The 18,775-nt window shown below is 49.9% G+C and overlaps 9 protein-coding genes across 9 annotated transcripts; 4 read left to right on the plus strand and 5 right to left on the minus strand.

Moving 5' to 3' along the window:
- Positions 1–648: 648 nt before the first annotated feature.
- tif32 (putative eukaryotic translation initiation factor 3 subunit EifCa) lies at positions 649–3,843 on the plus strand (the record flags this gene model as incomplete). Its single annotated transcript, XM_057163096.1, has 2 exons — positions 649–690; positions 766–3,843. The coding sequence occupies 2 exons, from the start codon at positions 649–651 to the stop codon at positions 3,841–3,843; spliced, it is 3,120 nt and encodes a 1,039-aa protein (XP_057021777.1).
- Positions 3,844–4,677: 834 nt separating this feature from the next.
- N7466_003700 (zinc-binding alcohol dehydrogenase family protein) lies at positions 4,678–5,718 on the plus strand (the record flags this gene model as incomplete). The annotated part of the gene is made up of 1 exon (XM_057163097.1): positions 4,678–5,718. The coding sequence occupies one exon, from the start codon at positions 4,678–4,680 to the stop codon at positions 5,716–5,718; it is 1,041 nt and encodes a 346-aa protein (XP_057021778.1).
- Positions 5,719–6,122: 404 nt separating this feature from the next.
- Positions 6,123–7,436, minus strand: N7466_003701 (uncharacterized protein; the record flags this gene model as incomplete). The annotated part of the gene is made up of 2 exons (XM_057163098.1): positions 6,123–6,684; positions 6,754–7,436. 2 exons carry the CDS (start codon positions 7,434–7,436, stop codon positions 6,123–6,125), a joined length of 1,245 nt encoding a protein of 414 aa, XP_057021779.1.
- Positions 7,437–7,897: 461 nt separating this feature from the next.
- On the plus strand, positions 7,898–8,593 carry N7466_003702 (peptide alpha-N-acetyltransferase complex B subunit NAT3; the record flags this gene model as incomplete). The annotated part of the gene is made up of 2 exons (XM_057163099.1): positions 7,898–8,361; positions 8,422–8,593. The coding sequence occupies 2 exons, from the start codon at positions 7,898–7,900 to the stop codon at positions 8,591–8,593; spliced, it is 636 nt and encodes a 211-aa protein (XP_057021780.1).
- Positions 8,594–9,177: 584 nt separating this feature from the next.
- On the minus strand, positions 9,178–10,564 carry N7466_003703 (MCT family MFS transporter; the record flags this gene model as incomplete). The annotated part of the gene is made up of 2 exons (XM_057163100.1): positions 9,178–10,306; positions 10,374–10,564. 2 exons carry the CDS (start codon positions 10,562–10,564, stop codon positions 9,178–9,180), a joined length of 1,320 nt encoding a protein of 439 aa, XP_057021781.1.
- An 896-nt stretch (positions 10,565–11,460) lies between these two features.
- Positions 11,461–12,204, minus strand: N7466_003704 (DNA-directed RNA polymerase core subunit RPO26; the record flags this gene model as incomplete). Its single annotated transcript, XM_057163101.1, has 4 exons — positions 11,461–11,494; positions 11,552–11,671; positions 11,746–12,030; positions 12,167–12,204. The coding sequence occupies 4 exons, from the start codon at positions 12,202–12,204 to the stop codon at positions 11,461–11,463; spliced, it is 477 nt and encodes a 158-aa protein (XP_057021782.1).
- Positions 12,205–12,449: 245 nt separating this feature from the next.
- N7466_003705 (uncharacterized protein) lies at positions 12,450–14,168 on the plus strand (the record flags this gene model as incomplete). Its single annotated transcript, XM_057163102.1, has 2 exons — positions 12,450–12,528; positions 12,589–14,168. The coding sequence occupies 2 exons, from the start codon at positions 12,450–12,452 to the stop codon at positions 14,166–14,168; spliced, it is 1,659 nt and encodes a 552-aa protein (XP_057021783.1).
- Positions 14,169–14,517: 349 nt separating this feature from the next.
- Positions 14,518–14,715, minus strand: N7466_003706 (uncharacterized protein; the record flags this gene model as incomplete). The annotated part of the gene is made up of 1 exon (XM_057163103.1): positions 14,518–14,715. The coding sequence occupies one exon, from the start codon at positions 14,713–14,715 to the stop codon at positions 14,518–14,520; it is 198 nt and encodes a 65-aa protein (XP_057021784.1).
- A 339-nt stretch (positions 14,716–15,054) lies between these two features.
- On the minus strand, positions 15,055–17,391 carry N7466_003707 (DUF4246 domain-containing protein; the record flags this gene model as incomplete). Its single annotated transcript, XM_057163104.1, has 1 exon — positions 15,055–17,391. The coding sequence occupies one exon, from the start codon at positions 17,389–17,391 to the stop codon at positions 15,055–15,057; it is 2,337 nt and encodes a 778-aa protein (XP_057021785.1).
- Between the last annotated feature and the right edge of the window lie 1,384 nt (positions 17,392–18,775).

Below are 18,775 nucleotides of genomic sequence, written 5' to 3' on the forward strand. Positions count from 1 at the left end.
GGTACTTTTCCCACACTATTAAACGGGTATCTTCAATAGTAAGGTCATAAGTACTGATACTTCCGCACCCTAAATCTGACCCATCCAAGTATGTACTTTGCTGTACTCTCGCTGTACTCCGTACAGAGTACAGCTGGAGTGAGACGGCCCCGAAAAGCAATTGTTCACTTTGGGGAATTGTAAAGAAAGTGAAATTCGAAATTCCACGTGTATTGATAAATCTTGGTTTATTTAGTGAAGTTTGTGAGTTCGAAACACTATAATTGAACATACAGTATTAGTTATGTAGTAGTTATATTATAATACGATGTATACTCCTATCCAACAGCTTCTTTATTGACGTTACAGGTACGCATCTTTCAGGTGTCAAGGTGTCGATCATCGACTGCCATAAGTTGATTGGACTGTTTCACGTGACTGCCCCATCGCTTAGTCCCAGGTGGGAACAGTCACCCGCGAATTTTCGGTTCACGCACAACAGGCCCTTCCCTTCCCCTCCAAGTCAATCGGGACTTCGCGTGGCAGCTTTTTAATTAGGTTCTTGGACCCCTGCCCGTGTGCAAACCGCTGCTCAAATTTCACCATTTTCATTTCCGCCAAAAACCACCCAAAAACCCGGAAAAACCCTCAAGGGGTGGATTACCCATAATGCCGCCACCACCGCATATCAAGCCTGAGAATGTTCTCAAGGTTGGTGATCACGATCGACTGGATAAGATATCAGCATAACTTTTTGTATACTTACTTCTCTTCTTACTTGAACAGAGAGCTCAGGAACTCATCGCCGTCGGTCAGGCTCCCGCTGCCCTGACCGTCCTGCACGAACATGTCACCTCTAAGCGTACCCGCAGCAGCCCAATCGCTTCCCTCGAACCGGTTATGCTCCTCTTCGTCGAGTTGTCTGTTGAATTGCGCAAGGGAAAGGCGGCCAAGGATGGCCTGTACCAGTACAAGAACATCGCCCAGAACACCAACGTCGGAACCATCGAGGTCGTCCTGAAGCGCTTCATCGAACTCGCCGAACAGAAGGTCACCGAGGCCCAGGCCAAGGCCGACGAGATCCAGTCCTCCCTCGAGTCCGCTGCTCCCTCCGCCAATGTCGACGATCTGGAGGCTATCGAGACCCCCGAGACTATTCTGCTTGCCACCGTCTCCGGTGAGCAGTCCCGGGACCGCACCGATCGCGCCGTCGTCACTCCATGGCTCAAGTTCCTGTGGGAGACCTACCGTACCGTCCTCGAGATCCTGAAGAACAACGCCCGTCTCGAGATTATGTACCAGTCGACCGCTCTCCAGGCCTTCCAGTTCTGCCTCAAGTACGCCCGCAAGACCGAGTTCCGTCGTCTGTGTGAGCTTCTGCGCAACCACGTCCAGAATGCTGCCAAGTACTCTACCCAGATGCACGCCATCAACCTCAGCGACGCCGACACCCTGCAGCGTCACTTGGATACTCGCTTCCAGCAGCTGAACGTTGCCGTCGAGCTGGAACTGTGGCAGGAGGCTTTCCGCAGCATTGAGGATATTCACACCCTGCTTAACTTGAGCAAGCGCCCCGCCAAGAACGTTATGATGGCTAACTACTACGAGAAGTTGGCTCGCATCTTCTTGGTCAGCGAGAACTACCTCTTCCACGCTGCCGCCTGGAACCGCTACTACAACTTGCTCCGTCTCTCCACCGTGGCCCTCGCTACCGGCCAGAGCACCAAGAAGGAGAACCCCTCCGTGACCGAGGCCGAGGTGACCAAGGCTGCTTCCTTTGTGCTCCTTTCCGCCCTTTCCATCCCCGTCATCAGCACTACCCGCTCGCGTGGTGCTCTCGTCGATGTGGATGAGGCTCGCAAGAACAAGAACACTCGTCTCACCAACTTGCTCGGTATGGCTCAACCCCCCACCCGTTCTGTGCTGTTCCGTGATGCCCTGAACAAGGGTCTCCTCAAGCGTGTTCGCCCCGAGATCCGTGACTTGTACAACATCCTCGAGGTCGACTTCCACCCCCTCTCCATCTGCAAGAAGATCACCCCCATCCTCGAGCAAATTGGCGCCGACCCCGAGATGGAGAAGTACATTGTCCCTCTCCAGCAGGTCATCCTCACCCGCCTGTTCCAGCAATTGTCCCAGGTTTACGAGTCCGTTGAGCTCAAGTTCGTTTACGAGCTCGCCCAGTTCCCCGACCCCTTCCAGATCACTCCCGCTATGATCGAGAAGTTTATCATGAACGGTTGCAAGAAGGGTGACCTCGCCATCCGTGTGGACCACATCTCTGGTGTTCTCACTTTCGATTCCGACGTTTTCTCTTCGTCCAAGGCCATGCACGCTGGCAGCGGTGCCGGCTCCGCCGAGTCCGATGTTGCCTCCGTTCAACGCCTCCAGAACACCCCTGCTGAGATTGCTCGCTTCCAGCTTTCTCGCCTGGCCAAGACCCTGCACACCACCTGCATGTACGTCGACCCCTCCTACAACGAGGCTCGTCTGCAGGCCAAGCAAGCCGCCCAGGCCCGCGCCTTGGCTGGCACCGCCAAGGAGCACGAGCAGACCTTGGCTCGTCGTGTTATTATCGACAAGAAGAAGGAGGCTGCTACCGACGCCCTGAACCGCAAGCAGCGTGAGGAGGAGAACCGCAAGCGTATCCGCACTCAGCAGTTGCAGGATGCCGAGAAGAAGCGCTTGGCTGATGAGCAGCTTGAGCGTGAGCGCAAGCGTATTAAGGACGAGCAGGACCGCATCCGCCAAGAGGAGCTCAAGAAGCAGCTGGAGGAGCTCAAGACCGGTGTCAAGGGTATTGATATCAGCGAATTCGACATGGATGAGCTGGATGGAAACCGCTTGCGTGCTATCAAACTTGCTCAGCTTGAGAAGGAGAAGAACGAGCTGAATGACCGTGTTCGCACCACCGCCAAGCGTATCGACCACTTGGAGCGTGCGTTCCGTCGTGAGGAGATGAAGCACGTTCCTGCCGACTACGAGGCCCAGAAGAAGACTGACCTGGAGCTTTACGAGGCTCAGAAGGCCGAGACCCTTAAGGAGGGTAAGCAGAAGCACGCTGAGGCCGTTGCCCTCAAGAACCGTCTTGGTCGTCTCGTCCCAGCCTTCAGCAACTTCCGCAAGGAAGTCTCTGAGAAGCGTCACGAAGAGTTCGAGAAGCGCCGCAAGGCCGCTGAGCGCGAGTTCGAGGCCAAGAAGAAGCAGCGCATCAAGGATGTCCAGGAGCGCCGTCGTCGTGAGAAGCAGGAGCGCGAGGAAGAGGAGGCCCGCCAGCAGGAGGAGGCTGAGCGTGCTCAGCGTGAGGAGGAGGAGCGTACTGCCCGTGACGAGGAGCGCCGTCGTGTTTTGGCAGAGGAGAAGGTCCGTCGCGATGAGGAGCGTGGCAAGCTCGACGAGGTTGCCGCTCGCCAAAAGCAGCGTGAGGAAGAGGCCGAAGCACGCTTGGCTGCTCGCAGGACTGGTGGTGGCGGTGCCTACGAAGCACCTAGCGAACGTACCGCTCCCCGTCTCAACATTGCTCGTCCCACTGCTGGCTCCGGCTGGAGAGACCGTTTGGCTGCCAAGGGAGATTCCGCAGATGCCCCCGCACCTGCTCCTGCCGCCCGTGAAGAGCCCGTTGCCCGCAAGGGTGGATACGTGCCACCTCACCTCCGCTCTGGAGCTCCCGCTAGCTCTGGATCCGCCCCACCTCCCCGTGAGCCCCGTGAGCCCCGTGAGCCCCGTGATGCCCCCTCTGAGCGCTGGACGCCCCGTCAACCGCGTGAGCCCTCCGCTCAGGACTCTGCTCCGGCTTCCAAGCCTGAGGAGTCTAAGCCTGCCGCCGGTGGCCGTTGGGTGCCGAAGTGGAAGCAGCAGCAATAAGCGGCTTAATGGGTGGACGACATTTATTTCTTCTTTTCACCTACAAATTTAGGGAGGGCATCAAAAAGTGGCATCGGATGTTTTTTTCTGATTTCATATCCGGCGCATGTTTTTTCACGAACCCCCTTCTCGCAATGACTCTGTATCATCGGCCATTTTTGGCTCTGTTCGAGCCCTTTGGCTTTCTCAATTGATTGTTTTTCGCGTTTCCAGTTTAATTTCCTTTATCCCTTCGGATCACCTTGTCATCCGTGATGCCAATATCATGCTCTGCTCCATGTCTTTGGTCCCGAAATGGTCGGGATCCAGTGAATAGGATTGAAATCATTTTTCTAGACTTTTGAACTACTAGTGCCTACATATTATACTCCCCATATTCTTCTTTCATGTCCTATTGCAATGAATGCACGGCACATGCCCTGGAGGTACAGCCTTGTACTGCTCTGTTATGTACTGCTTTATCCACAGCGGAGTTTGCATCCGGACTTAACGGACTTAAATGTTCTTAGGGCTAAATTTATCTTTATGCCCAGGTGTAGAACGCCCTTCCAGCCCTTCATAGCCGGAATCTTGCAACCGAACCAGAAGTTAATGCAGCATTCAAATAGATACCGTACATGCGAGCATTATACAATGGAGATAAGTTACTACGCGGCAAAAGAATATTCAAAATGGATATCAAGTTTTCCGAAGCAGTATTATACACAATTCGGAACTTTATGACCTCTCCCATTAATCCCCCTAAGGTCCAAGGCTATAAAACCCACCATAATTCCTTCACTTAATGAAACGTTGTATTCTATTCCAATTCAACAGTGCTTGAAAGTACCAAGAATGACCCAAAACCACGCCGCTTGGCAATTGCAATGCCACACTCCCCTCCAAATCCAACCGACACCCTACCCAGAAACGCTCTCTGAAACCCAAGTCCTCATTAAAGTCCACGCATGGGCCATAAACCCAGCAGACTATATTCTCCAAGACACAGAGCTAGCCTTCGTCAGCTACCCCGTCATCCTGGGCGAAGACATCGCTGGCACAATAGTAGCGCTTGGAAATGCAACTCAATTTGCACTAAACGACCGTGTGATCGGGTTCGCGCAGGGTGCAACCAAAGGTCCTGCTATGGGCGGATTCCAGGAATACGTCGTCATAGAGTCAGAATTGGTCTGCCGGATTCCCGATTCGATGCCGTTCGAGGAGGGCGTTGTGTTGCCCTTGGGATTTTCGACTGCCGCGCATGCACTTGCAAATGAGGAGTATCTTGGGCTGGAGATGCCCGGGTCTAGGACTGGCACTTCTATTTCCACCGCTCCGGGGGACCAAGGGAAGGAATGTGTGCTGATCTGGGGCGGAAGTTCTTCCGTTGGGAGCAATGCTATCCAGTTAGCTGTTGCGATGGGACTGGAAGTTCTGACCACCGCGTCGCCGAGAAACTTTGAGAGTCTGAAAGAGCTTGGTGCGAATATGGTCTTCGATTACACGGCCTCTGATGTTGTGTCTCTCATTGCCACCGAATTAAACGCACGCTCAGGCTGTGTGAGTATAATCCAAGCAGCCGGGTTTGCAGCATCTCTGGGTCCTGTGCTTGAGATTGCGAGCTTGCTCAAAGCTGATGTTTTTGTTGTGACCACTACGCCGCTGCAAGAAGGTGTGGTTCCAAAGGGCGTCCGAGCAAAGATGCTTTTTGGAGGCAATCAGGATACTATCTTGGGACTGTGGCGAGAGTTTTTGCCCAATGCGCTTAAGGATGGAAGATATCACGCTAAGCCAAAACCGCTGGTTATGGAGACGAGAGGACTGCAGGGCATCCAGGAGGGCTATGACGTTTTGAGAGCGGGTGTTTCTGCGAAGAAAGTTGTTGTTCTTGCTTAGTAGAGTTCAAAATGTTGACTTTTAAAACATTATAACCTTGCAAATCGTTCGATTTGCTTTCAAGCATCGTTCCAAGAGGGTATCAAATACATACGGGGTTTAAAAGCCAACTTATAAATTTCAGATAAGACAAACATTTGAATCCAAATGATATAAAATACTTAGATAGTCCCGAGGGTATATACAGGTATATTGATTGACAGATCAGGGATATAAACAAGCCACCCGGGGCCGAACAAAATGACAAAATGTAGAGAAAGAACACAGCACTGCAGGGGATATCTGACAACATTTGAAGAAAGAAAAAAGGCGAACCCAAATAATAATGTTTATAACAGTCTAATGGCAGTCTAGAGAGACATTGCAAGCCATTCTAATGACACAAAATGATGTCCATGGTAGGGTTATGCGGCTGCCATCTCGGCAGATCCAAAGAGTCTCTCACGCCATTCACCGCAGACAGCTTCAAAGCCACTGACGACATCTCGACACTCCTTTCCAGCTTCGCGATCTTGAAGTCGACGATCCCAATCCCCTCGTTCGATCCACCGTGAACCTTCCTCTCGACTTTCTTCCTCGCGCCGTATATCAGAAACGAGTTCCCGCGCGGATCTTAATCGACGAGATGCCGTGGAAGTCAGCTGGCGGGATTCGTAAAGGGTGTCGCTTAGACCGCGAAGGGAGTGGGTAATGTCTGCGGTTTGAGAGATAAGAGCTTGGAGAGATGCAAGCGGATTGGCGGATGCTTGTGATGGTGTGGCTGGTCTGGAGTCCCGGTGGATTTGTTCGGGGAAAGGATAGGGAAGGTTGGGCAAGAGGCCCTCGTCAATCAGAGGCATAAGGGAGTCAATGGCGTCGTCGGTGAGGAGAGGAAATGAAGAAAATAGAAGTGGGTGGATAAGAGATTGAAGAATGCGGGTTTGGTGAGTAAGGTGAGATGTGATAGATGTATGGGCAGTGATCAACCTAAAAAATAGCCATGGTTAGATCCAGCGAGTTCCGATGCCATTGTCGTTTAGTGCTAGGAACACATACCTCATGGCACTGTTCTCAATTCCACTCTGTCCACCTAGATCCCTCAGCGACTCTACTGTCCTTTGAATGACATGGTCATTCTCGCTGCCATTATTCTCGATACCGCGTCGCGCAAGGCTCTCGATATCGGCCATCTGGCTTTCCAATGCGGGGGAGAGATCGGCCGCCTCTTCGAGATCTGAATCATTCCCATAGTCTGAACCGTCATATTGGGATTCCTGCCGTCGATGCTGTCGAATTTGGTCGGCTCGCAACCTGTTTCTGGCTGGAGAGTCTGTAGGTGACTGGGAGCGCATGTCGCGCACCGACTGTAGATATGCGTCCTCGCCGTCGCTCTGGTCCGTTCGTTGGGATCCAGTCGCATTCTCCTGCCCGGAAGCATATCCGTAACCATCTTCTTCTTGTTCCCATGCATCCGCTAGCTCGTCGGCAAGATTCCCAAGACCACTCCCGCCTGCGTCGGCGGAGAAATCTACCGATTCCCGATGGAATCCATTCATGCCATTCAGGGTTTGGCGGGACAAGATTGGGGATGGAGGCGCCGAGTGCCGGGGCGTTCGGGGCTCCGTAGGGCTCTCTGGGGCAAAAACATTGACCCCTGGGGCCCCTGGTGAGATTGGAGAGTCGTCCATGTTGGAGGGGTAGCGGTGAGCGAGTTTCAGGGGAGACGGAGGGAGGGGCATCGGAAGGACAGGAGTTCTGAGTCTCCAGATAAAACGAGAGATATAAAGATATTTAAGTATTCTTTGGAGAAGAGAATGAATGAGAGTGGTAGTCTCCTCAGAAAAGACAATAAGAATAAAAGAAAGAAGTAGACCAACAACACACAGTATTGGGGTCCTAGGGCGGTGATGGAGGTGATTGTTGTTTCAATGCCGAAAGATGTCTTGGAAAGCAAAGTCTATCGCGTCATCGCATATGTAAAGTAGTACACAAGCAAACCAGCGCAGGAGCAGAAAAGCAAGGACAGACACAGACCAGCTCAGCCCGCGAGTTAAGTCGGATTATATACAGCGTAATGTCGAAAAGTCTCGCGTTACTGGTGGAGCCACCGCCTCGGCAGAAAAAAAGACGTTTCAATCGCAATCACCAACAAACCCCACATTCTTTCCCCTCGATATCGTGGTTTGGTGGCTGATTCAAGATGAGCGCTATTACACGCATGTCCCCACTGGACTTGCTATCCTTGAACCTTACCAACCTGGACCCTTTGACGGAGAATTATGACCTCGGCTTTTATTTGAACTACCTCACAAAATGGCCGTCACTGTTTAGCGCGGTGAAAGATCGCGATGCAGGCGTTGTTGGCTACAGTAAGTACTTTGGTCTTTTCTCCTTCAAAAAGAGGACATCATATACTAACCAATTGGCTGCAGTTATGGGCAAGCTTGAAGAACAACCCTCTCATATGCGACAGTCTGAGCACTATACCCCATGGCACGGTCATATTACAGTGTTAACTGTTGCACCCGCCTGGCGCCGAATGGGCCATGCAAGTGCACTTACTGAGCAACTGGAGCGCGGATCGGATATAAACAATGCCTGGTTCGTGGATCTCTATGTCCGCGCAGGTAACAAAGTGGCAATAGATATGTACAAAGGAATGGGGTAAGTGCATATCAAGCATTTCGCGGTATCCCAAAATCGTGCTAACATGGCATCCTATAGCTACTCGGTCTTCAGGCGAGTGATCAGTTATTACAGTGACGACCCAACGGGCATGTCAGACAGTGGAGAGGATGCGTTTGATATGCGAAAGCCATGCAGTCGAGACAAAAAGCTGGAACATGTACGAGAAAAGGGCGAAGACTTCCCTGTACATCCCCAGGATGTTTCATAACCCTACCGAGGTCGACTTGAATGATGCAGTTGATAGTCATGAGCATATATTAGCAAAGAACACAAGCATCATCTATTAATTTATTGGACAAAGTTACTCCGACTTGTAACTACTTGAAAACACCTGGTGCATCAACTACATATCGCGCGTGCGTACCTACCGGATACTATGTGCATAGGCTGGTTAGAAGAAATACCATTTGTTCTATTTCCATATCTGTATGTATTAAATTATTGATTTTGAAATTAGGTAATGGTCTTGCCTTTATAAAGTTGGTAACAATGAAGACATTGGAGGTCTATTTCAACCTCGACCTGGAGAACGCCTCTCTATATGCAAAAAAACTTTTAGGCTGCAAATGACAAAAGCTAGGCTATTCACCACAATGGTGTATGCCGCCCTTGTCAATGTTCAGTAATGCAAAGCACTGATCCCTCTTAAAATATGAGGACAGGCAAGATGGAGGGTATCGGATAGCGGACGATTAAACTGGTGGCCAGGTTGTCTGGAGCTGTGCAGGGTATCACCTTAGGGGACATGACCTCAATGGATGAAGTTGCTCTCAGGCGGGCTCGAGGATCGACTCAAGTCTTAGAAATCAGATGTGGGCCCGACCGCACAAATCTCAAAGTCGCCATAAGGACAGCGGAAGAAATGAGGCAGCAGGCCGTGAAGAGCTGCACGCCAAGGTAGCTACCAGTGCTGCTCAGAATGGCACCACCGATGGGAGTACCGATCAGCAGACCAATAGAGGTGACAGCAAAGACCTGACCAAGACGAGTGCCGAGGTCACGCACGTCAGGAGTCATGTATGCCATGACAACCGGGGGCATCGACACAAAACCACCGGAGAAAAATCCATACATGACAGAAAGAATGATGATACCAGGGATGGTGTGGACACGAATCCATACAAAGGCCAAGATTGCAGTGATGGTCACCGCCGGGGTGAGCATATTGAGAGGGCCAGTGTGATCAGCAAGGAAGTTTGGTCCAACACGACCGAAAGTGGAGGCAGCGTTAAGAATGGACAGCAAATAGAAACCCAGGTTATCATCAACGATGCCTGTGTCAATAGCATATGACTGGACGTAAAAGAGGAAGTTGTAGAACCCAAGGAAACCCAGGAACATGGCGGCACAGAAAATGCAGTAACCCGGGTCTTTGAAAGCAGAAAGCTGGTAGAGCTTACGCTTTTCTCTTGGCGGGATACGGATGCGCATGATGCTGAATGAGATGAAGATTGTTCCAAAAGTGAGGAAACCAATTGCTCGAGTAGCCCAAGCAAAGCCGACCTTCTTCTCCAGTTGATCAAACATGATGGGGTATACTACGCCGCCAATACTGCTGCCGCTAGCGGCTAGTCCGTTGGCGAAACCTCTTTTATCTCGGAAATACTGTGGCAGGAGGGCCACCGAGGGCACAAACAGACACCCCGCAGCTATTCCAATGACGACACCTTGAGCGAGAATCAACTGCCAGTATTCAGTGGCAAGGCTGGTCATCATCAAACCAAAAGGAAGCATGATGTTGGCAGCGCCAATCATGACTCGGAAGTAACCTGCATCAAACAATGGACCGGTGATTACTCCCACAAGCATCAACAGGAACGATTGAAGGGATCCAATCCATGCGATAGTAGACGACGATGTCCCGGAAAGTAAGTTCGACTCATAGTAAGTTTGATATGCACCCCATGTATTGATCACGCCCCTGTTCGAGAATTTAATGTTAGCGCCATGTCTTTTCAATTTTTGTGGATCCCGAGTGCATTTCATACCATGAATTGAAGAAGAGAAAGAAAGAGCCCAGAACCTGGAGCCATGAAACAAGGCCTTGATCGAATATAAAGTCGTCCACCGGCTTCTCCGCCGGAGACTCAATCGCAGAGTCATTCACATTCTCCTCGTCTGCAACTGCCGGTGTATCGGCAAGGATCTTTTGCTCTACTTCTGGATTAGTGGAACCCATCCTTGAAGCTCAGGCACTTGTGGCGGGCAGACTGGAGGAAAGCTTGAAACAAAAAAAGGAAACCAGCGCTCCAAGGCCTAGGCAAAGTGGAGTATAAACAGGCTGGGGAAAAATCTCCAACATTCAAGAAGGAAAAAAAGAAAAATTTGAACTGATTATAAACCACGACCAAAGGCCGAGCAAGCGGGGTCTTGCTAGCGGAAGAGACCGAATTTCAAGCCATGTTTTGGGCACGGCGGGGCCCACTGGCACCCACTGGCACCCACTGGGATCCTTGAGTCAGAACCATATCGTAGCTCTGTAAATGTTACCAAGCAGAGGACAGGCAGCCAATAAAGAACAGGACGAGGTGTGCCGGTTATCCAAGCGAGCTTGGCCAAGGATGGTATCTGTGCGCGAGGATTTATGCGTGCACGTGTGCTTTGTGAAGCACTGGCAATCGCATTGCAGGGGACAGTTCAAACTCCATTTAAATGTTATTCCGGGCATAAAAGTGGGACTTTCGGGGAGGATTTTGATCCCGGAGATAAACTCACGTGGCACCGCATTGCCCTACCGAAGTATACGCCAGCAATGCATGAATGTCCAACATTCTACTTCTATGCATTATAAGTAGCTTTTTACAGACACTGAGATATGGTTTTCTTATATGAATTCTACGTCAGAACCCTTGATATTTGATATTATTGCAGAAACCGTCATTATTGTTTTTTTGGTCTGTCTAGAATCATTACAGTTAGACCGTGTCCTCGGAGATTTCCAAGATGGTTCAAGCCATTTTTTCTTTCTTTTGGAGCCGCGGTTTCAATGTCCCAAACTCCGAACGCTATGCTGAATTCCATCCCAAAGCAGATGTACAAACCCCCCAATTGTCAGATGGACGAGTGATAACCTGCTTACAGGAGTTCCTCGCAAGTCCAATCCTCGTACCTAGTATATCAGGTTAGTCCGCAGTCCACTTGAAATTTGGCCGCCAAGTTAGCTTACCATCCATCAGGCAAGTATCGCCGCACGATCAGGGGAATCTTCTTCTGGTTCAATTCCTTCAGGGCGATCTGCAGGGGGTCGGTTTCACCCTCAAGGTCAACGAGCACAGGAGCGTTCATACTACACAAATGGTTAGCCAATTGTCTCACCATATTCAAGTATGCGTGCGCAATGTGTCCCCCGTGGCGACGTACCTGATCTGCAGAGCTCGGGTGCCCAGCACACGAGCGCGCTCGTATTTGGTGAGGTACGGGGTAGTGGTTCGCAGCTCAGTGGGGACCTTCTTCTCGCGTGACTGTTCCATCAACTTGGCCGATTGTGCAGAGTTGGGATCACCGGAGACGATGACGTTCTCGCCGTTCACGGCCGGATGGTACGCCTCGCCATCGATTCCATCGTCACCTTCGAGACCCTCGTTGTCCTGGAAATCCTCGGGCTCGGCGTCATCAAAAACTTCCTCGTGAGGCTCATAGTCGTAGCTGTATTGCAAATCGATTGTTAGAATGGCTTATCCTCACAAAAGTAGAGTGGTCGTGATGCGCGGGAGCTCTAGATCTCCAAGGACCTTCAAGCTTTTTCATGCGCCGACCTCCTTGTCGCCATTGGGAAGCTTACGTCTCGGGCTCGTGATCGTCGCCGCCGTAGTCAGACATGATGATTCGCTGTAAATGAAGACCGAGGGAGAACCAAATAGAGAGAAACCCAAAGCGCGGGACCGAAGTTGTTGAACTCACGAATGCAAAAAAGCGGAAAATCTTCCACCACGCTAGTCCGTCTTCGTCCAGACCGCCTTTTGATCTCGGCAAAATAATTTTAATTCACGTCAGCGCATCTTTTTTTCCTACTTGCAACTTTCGCTTTTCTGGTGGATGCTTTCCTTTCATGCGGAGACTGCATGATGGCGTCCAAGCGAAAAGCCTCCCCCGATCGTGGGTTGTCAGCAAAACGGCACCACATGAGCGATTTACATAGCGATGGTGAGCCGTCACTATGCGACCCTGATAGCACAATCGAAGCATACTGACCGATTTTCAAAGATCCCATTTACGAAGAAGCACATTCCGATGCGGAGTACTCTGCACTAGCGACGCCTAGTCTGGCAAGTGATGACATGAACGACACTCCGGCCACACCATTCTCCACCACCTCTGCTCGATACCCATCGGAACTGAAGACCCATCGTTGCCCATTCGAAGGCTGTGATAAGGCCTTCAACCGCCCGGCTCGACTTCAGGAACACATTCGTTCTCACAACAACGAACGGCTTTTCAAATGTACCCATGACGGATGTGACAAAACCTTTCTACGGACCTCTCATCTCGCCCACCATGTCAAGAGCGCCCATACCGGAACTCGGGACTATGTGTGTCCCCGATCAGACTGTGGTAAGAGTTTTGTCACAGGCTCGCGACTTCGTCGTCACATTGCTGCCCACGATGGTAGAGACAAATACCGCTGCACCGAATACCCACCCTGTGAGGAGACCTTCCGAAAACACTCGACCCTGCAGAAACACGTTCTGACTGTGCACTTGCACCAAAAACCCTTTCCCTGCACACACATTGACGAAACCACCGGACAAAAATGCCAAATGGCGTTTGAGACTGCTGGTCATTTACGATCTCACCAGAGCAGAGTCCATGCCGAGAAAAGATTTACCTGTGCTGAGTGCACGGAGAATTTACCGGACGCGGAGAGTGCCGCTCTTTACTTCCCAACATATGCTGTCCTGCAAGAGCATATTCGAACTGTCCATCCCCCAAAATGTCCTCATTGTCCTATTGTCTGCTCAACATCAAGAGAGCTACGACGTCATCTTGAGGTTGCTCATGGAGATGCGAGCTTAGAGGACAGGAAGGTCTTCGACTGCACGTTTCCCGGCTGCGATCGTAGCTTCACCAAAAAGGGTAATCTGACCGTCCATGTTCGAACTGTTCACGAAGGAGAGAAGCGATTTGGATGTGGCGAGACCGACCTCTCAGCCTCGAAGAAAGTCGCTGATTGGGACGGAATTGGCTGCGGAAAGAGATACGGAAGCAAACTTGCGCTTGAAGAACACATCCGCACAGCTCATTTGGGCTTCCAAAATGCCAAGGCAGAACGGCGCCAGCGACTTGGTCTTAGCAAGAAGGCCTGTGTTAACAATCAAATGTCCACGTTGGCAGCTTTGACTGGGCAAGGCTATGTTGAGGAGTCTGGTCGACAAATTCCCTGCATTTATGATACCTGCGAATATCGATTTCACCGTGACTATGACTTGTGGGTGCATATGACTGCCAAGCATGGTTGCTCCGAGGACGAAGTCCAGGGTCTATTCATGCAACGTGCCCTACTTGGAGACCAGTCTGGCCCAGGGGGCAACTCCCTTGGGATATACGGACTTGAGTTTGATGATGCCAACCTGGGCTTTTCACATGAATCGACTCTTGGGCAGGGAACTACCTTCCAGTCCCACAATGCCTCTGCTCTCCCCCCACAAGCAGGTTCCGATTCTGATATCATGATGCAAGATGCATTCCCTATGGATTCAAATCACGATGCTGGTAATATTATACCCAACCACAACGAGGTGGCAATGATTGACCCTGTCTTGGCTTACCATTTGATGGAGACTTGAAATCAAATGGCAAATGGCAAATGGCAAAAATTTTAATGACTTGACGAAATTTTATAGCGAACTTATACCTATATATCATTTTCTTTTCTATCAATTGATTTTGAAAGACGCGCTGCTTCCGAATTTTAACTCTTATCTACGTACGGCCTAGTGGTGCCATTGATTCATGTATTTGAATGTATCAATTTGTTCTTCTGGGGTCGATTCGTGCTCTCTTTGGGTTTTCAAATGTTCAAGGTTCAGATGTCTCGAGTATTATTTCAACATTTGAAAGACATACCTTACGCGATTATACCTACGTACTTGATTTCCACTCCTAACTCTTGACTTTCCACTTCCGGATTAGTGCTCAGCCTTGCCGCTTTTCGCTCACTGAGTAAAACTGAGCACGGCCCTGAGCGCCCTGATGAACGCCATTATTTAAAGCTTGACGGTTGAGATATCTATTAACCCGGTAGGCTGTCCATAATAGACCCAAGGGAATGACCTTCCAAAGAACTGGCTGTCGGATGATCTGGACAACGAGGTTTTCCAAATCTATGGCCATGGTGAGTTAAGTGAGCATAGTATTCACATACAGCAAGATCAGCGGTAGAGATGTATTATATGGGGTGGGTACATACATGTACATATAGCCCCGCACAAAACAATTACAAGTGCATACGTCGTATTAATGACCCCGAAACCCCTTGGTTTACACAGATACGTGCAGGCCTTGTAGTGGATCCGTCAGACATGACTTCAATTAAATTAAGGGTCTAGTTCTGTCTTTTCGCGGCGGGGTTCCCTTATTTCGCCCCAAAGTCGGCCACGGAAGTCCCGCAGGAGTAGGTTCGAAAGGATTAAGGGGCACCGACATCTTCCTGTCAACCAAGTTATCAGGATATCAAAACCCAGGGCCACCCATACTACTAAGCCGCGTAGTCGCATTCCAACGAAGCTCTCTCATAAATTCCCGTCGGTGTTGCCGCGCTTCCTCTATCCCCATCGGCCAGTAGCCTGTTTCCTGGAAAATCTCGTCCGACAGCTCACAAGGCAGACCAGACATGGCAAGGGATTTTTCCACCTCTTGCGCCCACCAGTGATGCTGCTGTGGTGGCACATTACGGGTTGAGCATATACGGTAGTGTGGATCGACAAGGTACAGCTTGATCGAACGATAATGTCCAGGACAACTCGGATCCGCTAGTTTGAACGGCTCGACCCGGTGCTCTAGAAGGTTGGGGAACGTGATTAATCGACCCTGTGGTGTGGCGATCGAGCCTGTATTCTGGAAAGGCGGGAACCCAAAATTATCAAGCGAAAGGTCCAGACCTTGGAATCCCAATATTTCTGATATTGCCTCGTATGTGGCGTCATAGGATTTACCATATAGTTTGGCGGGTGGATTTTCCCATTTGCCCCCTGCCCTATGAAATCGAGTCCTATCATCATACTGATAATGAATACCGTGCAGGAGGGTGTACTGGCGGAATGAGATACGAGGCTCAGTGATGTTTTTAACGTCGTATGCGAAGACAGCCGCAGCCACAACATGTTCATTCAACTGGTATTCAAGATGCCAATCATCGCCAGGATATGCGGGAGTTTCTGGGGTGAGCTCGATATTATCCATTTTCACAATGATCTGCAGACCGTGCTTCCGAAATGTGTCTTGCAGGGTGATTGTGTAGGGAGTATGGGGCTGGACTTTTGGCTTAACATGCGCATAACAAGGATCCAAACCCTCTTGCCCACGAAAGAGGTCAATAATCGCTTTATCTTTATGCTGGCCAGTCTTCCAGTCCTCGTATGTAAAGGCAGTTCCCGGCTCCGGATGTTTGAAGTGGAGCGCCCGCTTCATTTTCCCTTCTAGAGCGATCCATGGAGCACCCTCACCACCCTCTGCCCAATCGTCGGGGACCTTGACGGGGCCGGTTGAGTCTCGCTCGGGGAGTTCAAGATACTTCTTAGCCTTTTGCCATAAGTCCGAGTCCGGGGGAGGCAACTGCATATTGTCTCTCCCTTCCACAGCTCTGAGTATGTGACTCGTAGAAAGACGCTTTTTCGCCTTGAGGTATCTTTTCCTGCCCTCTTCCGTTTGGTCATTCCTGTTGCTTTGTAGTTGTTCTTGGACTTTATGGTATAGTTGTTTTGAAGATTGTGCAGGTACATTGAAAGCAATGGCCCATTCTAGAAGCTCGTTCTTCCATTCAATGCCGAATGTAATGATTCTTAGCGGGACGGGCCCCATTTGCCCGAGATTATTCTCATCATCCCAGCCATGCCGACCTTGAACCAAACATTCGTTCCAAGGCTTGATTGCCATTGAAATGAGCTTCTCGATGGCGTTGTATAACTTTCGATGATCCGGGTGCAAATTATTAATGTACGAGGTAATCTGTACCTCGGTACCAGAATCTTTCAGAAACTCGACCTCGCAGGGAAGGCATTGGTAATTTGAACTCCAGCGATAGACCTCTGAACATGAGTGAATGGGGGAAATGCCCCGACCCGGGATATGGCCGTACTTGTTTATGTCTCTTTCCTCCAATTCTGCAGAATCCTGCCGCTTATCGAAATGTTGTGGAGCGATTGTAGTATCTTTATAGGATCTTAGGACATCCTGCAGGTCCACTTGCCCCCCATGGGACAAAACCAGGGTTCTTCCGTAGACCAATGGGAATAATGAAGGGTCGACAAGGGTTACAACCTGATCGGACTGCCGGTCCCCATTCTCCTGCTCTTGCTGCTGCTGCTCAATCAAGGGGGCAGTTGTTGACCTGAATAATGTACTCAGAGAGTGTGAAGTTGTCGTATCCGATTTACACACACATGAGCCAGCTTCTAGGACCCGGATATGTTGGTTCTCACGTAAGTAGACGGCTTTATCACGCAGCTCCTTTAAGCACCAGCTCCACGCCTTATCACTCAACAGTGAGCTTGTTTCAACGGCCTCTTTTCGCCACTGCGCTACAACTTGATCATTGAAGACATCAACATGCCACCCCGGCTGATCAGTAATGTTGTTCATGGTGGCTGTCATTGCTAACTCGCGAGCTGTCACTGCAGGGCGCTGACACCATTCATTCATTCCATGTGCAAAGCGGGCATCGCATTGGATCTCATAATCAATCGGGACCTCTCCGAAGCCTGGAACTTGGAGCGGGGCACGGCCACTGTTGTCCAGCACCATGGGAATGTGGCCCGATGTTTCGCGTGTTGTGTCCGCTGGCTGGTCCATTGTACCTTGGGGTGTATCCACGTGACCAAAAACACTTGCTCGGGAAGCGCATAAACTGGGACTCTTGATGCCTTGGGAATCAAGAAGAAATGGAGGTGTCGGGTTCAGACCAAAAGTACGAATAGCAACGCTATCTAGTGGACTTGCCAGCTCAGAAAGAAAATCAGATTTGTCTTCCACTTTTGGAATTGAGCAGCCATGTCTCAGTTGGATTGAATTAAAATTACTAGTAATTGAAATAAATGGGTGGCCGTCTTGTAAGGACAGGCTAACTAGAACGGGAGGAACGTGGCGTTTCTAAGTGCAAGTGTGGTAAGTTCGATGTTGCGGGGGTTGAGTGGGTTGACCCTGAATGGCCACATGTCCGGATTGCTCCTGTTTGATCGAGCCTTGACCCTAGGCCCTGGAAGTATTTAAATATTGGGATCTGGATCAATTGATATCTGGGTGTATGCATTATGTATGGGTGTAATGCACAGCCACTGGTTGCCAGCACACCGTACATTCCAAAGCGAGTTGTGACCATTGGAATATTGAAATATTGAAATATCAAGAGCCCATCAGTGCTAACTCCTGCATCCTTGCCCAGTTGCCGTTGGACCTTGGCAAGCGTGACCGAAAGGAGTTAAAAAGGGTTCAGATTGCCTTGTGGCTGAGAACCGGGGCACGCCTAAATCTGCCTAAATCTGCCGAGTCAGAGGGGTACGTATGCTTTGAACCGCCACAAGTCCAAGGCTCTAAGACTTTCAAGACAGAAAAAACCGGAATCAACAGGACTGGGCAGAGAGATCTGCACATGAATCTACACAACCTGGTTATTTGCTGCTTTTCTTTTTCTCTTTTCTTTTGCTTTTTGAATGAGAGCGGTGTGATGTTCCATATTGAGGGTTTAAAGTGTACGCGGCAGAAAAGCACTAAAATTAGTTCAATATAAAGTAAAAGTGGCAAGGGGCAAAGCAAATAGCAATATACTAAATAAATTAGAAATGTTATATTCGCATGAGAACAACTTTGAAGAATCATGATACTATAATAGTAGAGTCAATTCAAGTGAACCCATAAGTAGCAGTTCTGTGCTAAATTTGGATTGAGACAAAGGACGATCACACGTACCTAAGAGGGTCCGGGATGACGCAGACTCTCTCCATGAGTACATTAGTGGGTTTTTTTTTTCGATTGCATTTTTTGCCTCGTTTTTTTGCTTCTGCTGTTTTCTCTCTCTAATCAATTAGGCGACACACATAAAGTGACATGTAACTTGTACTGTATCTGTGTATCTGTTTGGGGTTAGATTTTACTGAGATTTTTACTTGGAATTGATGCTATTCATACTAGTAAGTATAGGTTATACCAATGGCGTGTGTGATGCTTAAACTCTGGAGAT

Source organism: Penicillium verhagenii (genome assembly GCF_028828195.1).
Source record: "Penicillium verhagenii strain IBT 33310 chromosome Unknown utg000005l_segment0_segment0, whole genome shotgun sequence".
Taxonomy (NCBI): domain Eukaryota; kingdom Fungi; phylum Ascomycota; class Eurotiomycetes; order Eurotiales; family Aspergillaceae; genus Penicillium; species Penicillium verhagenii.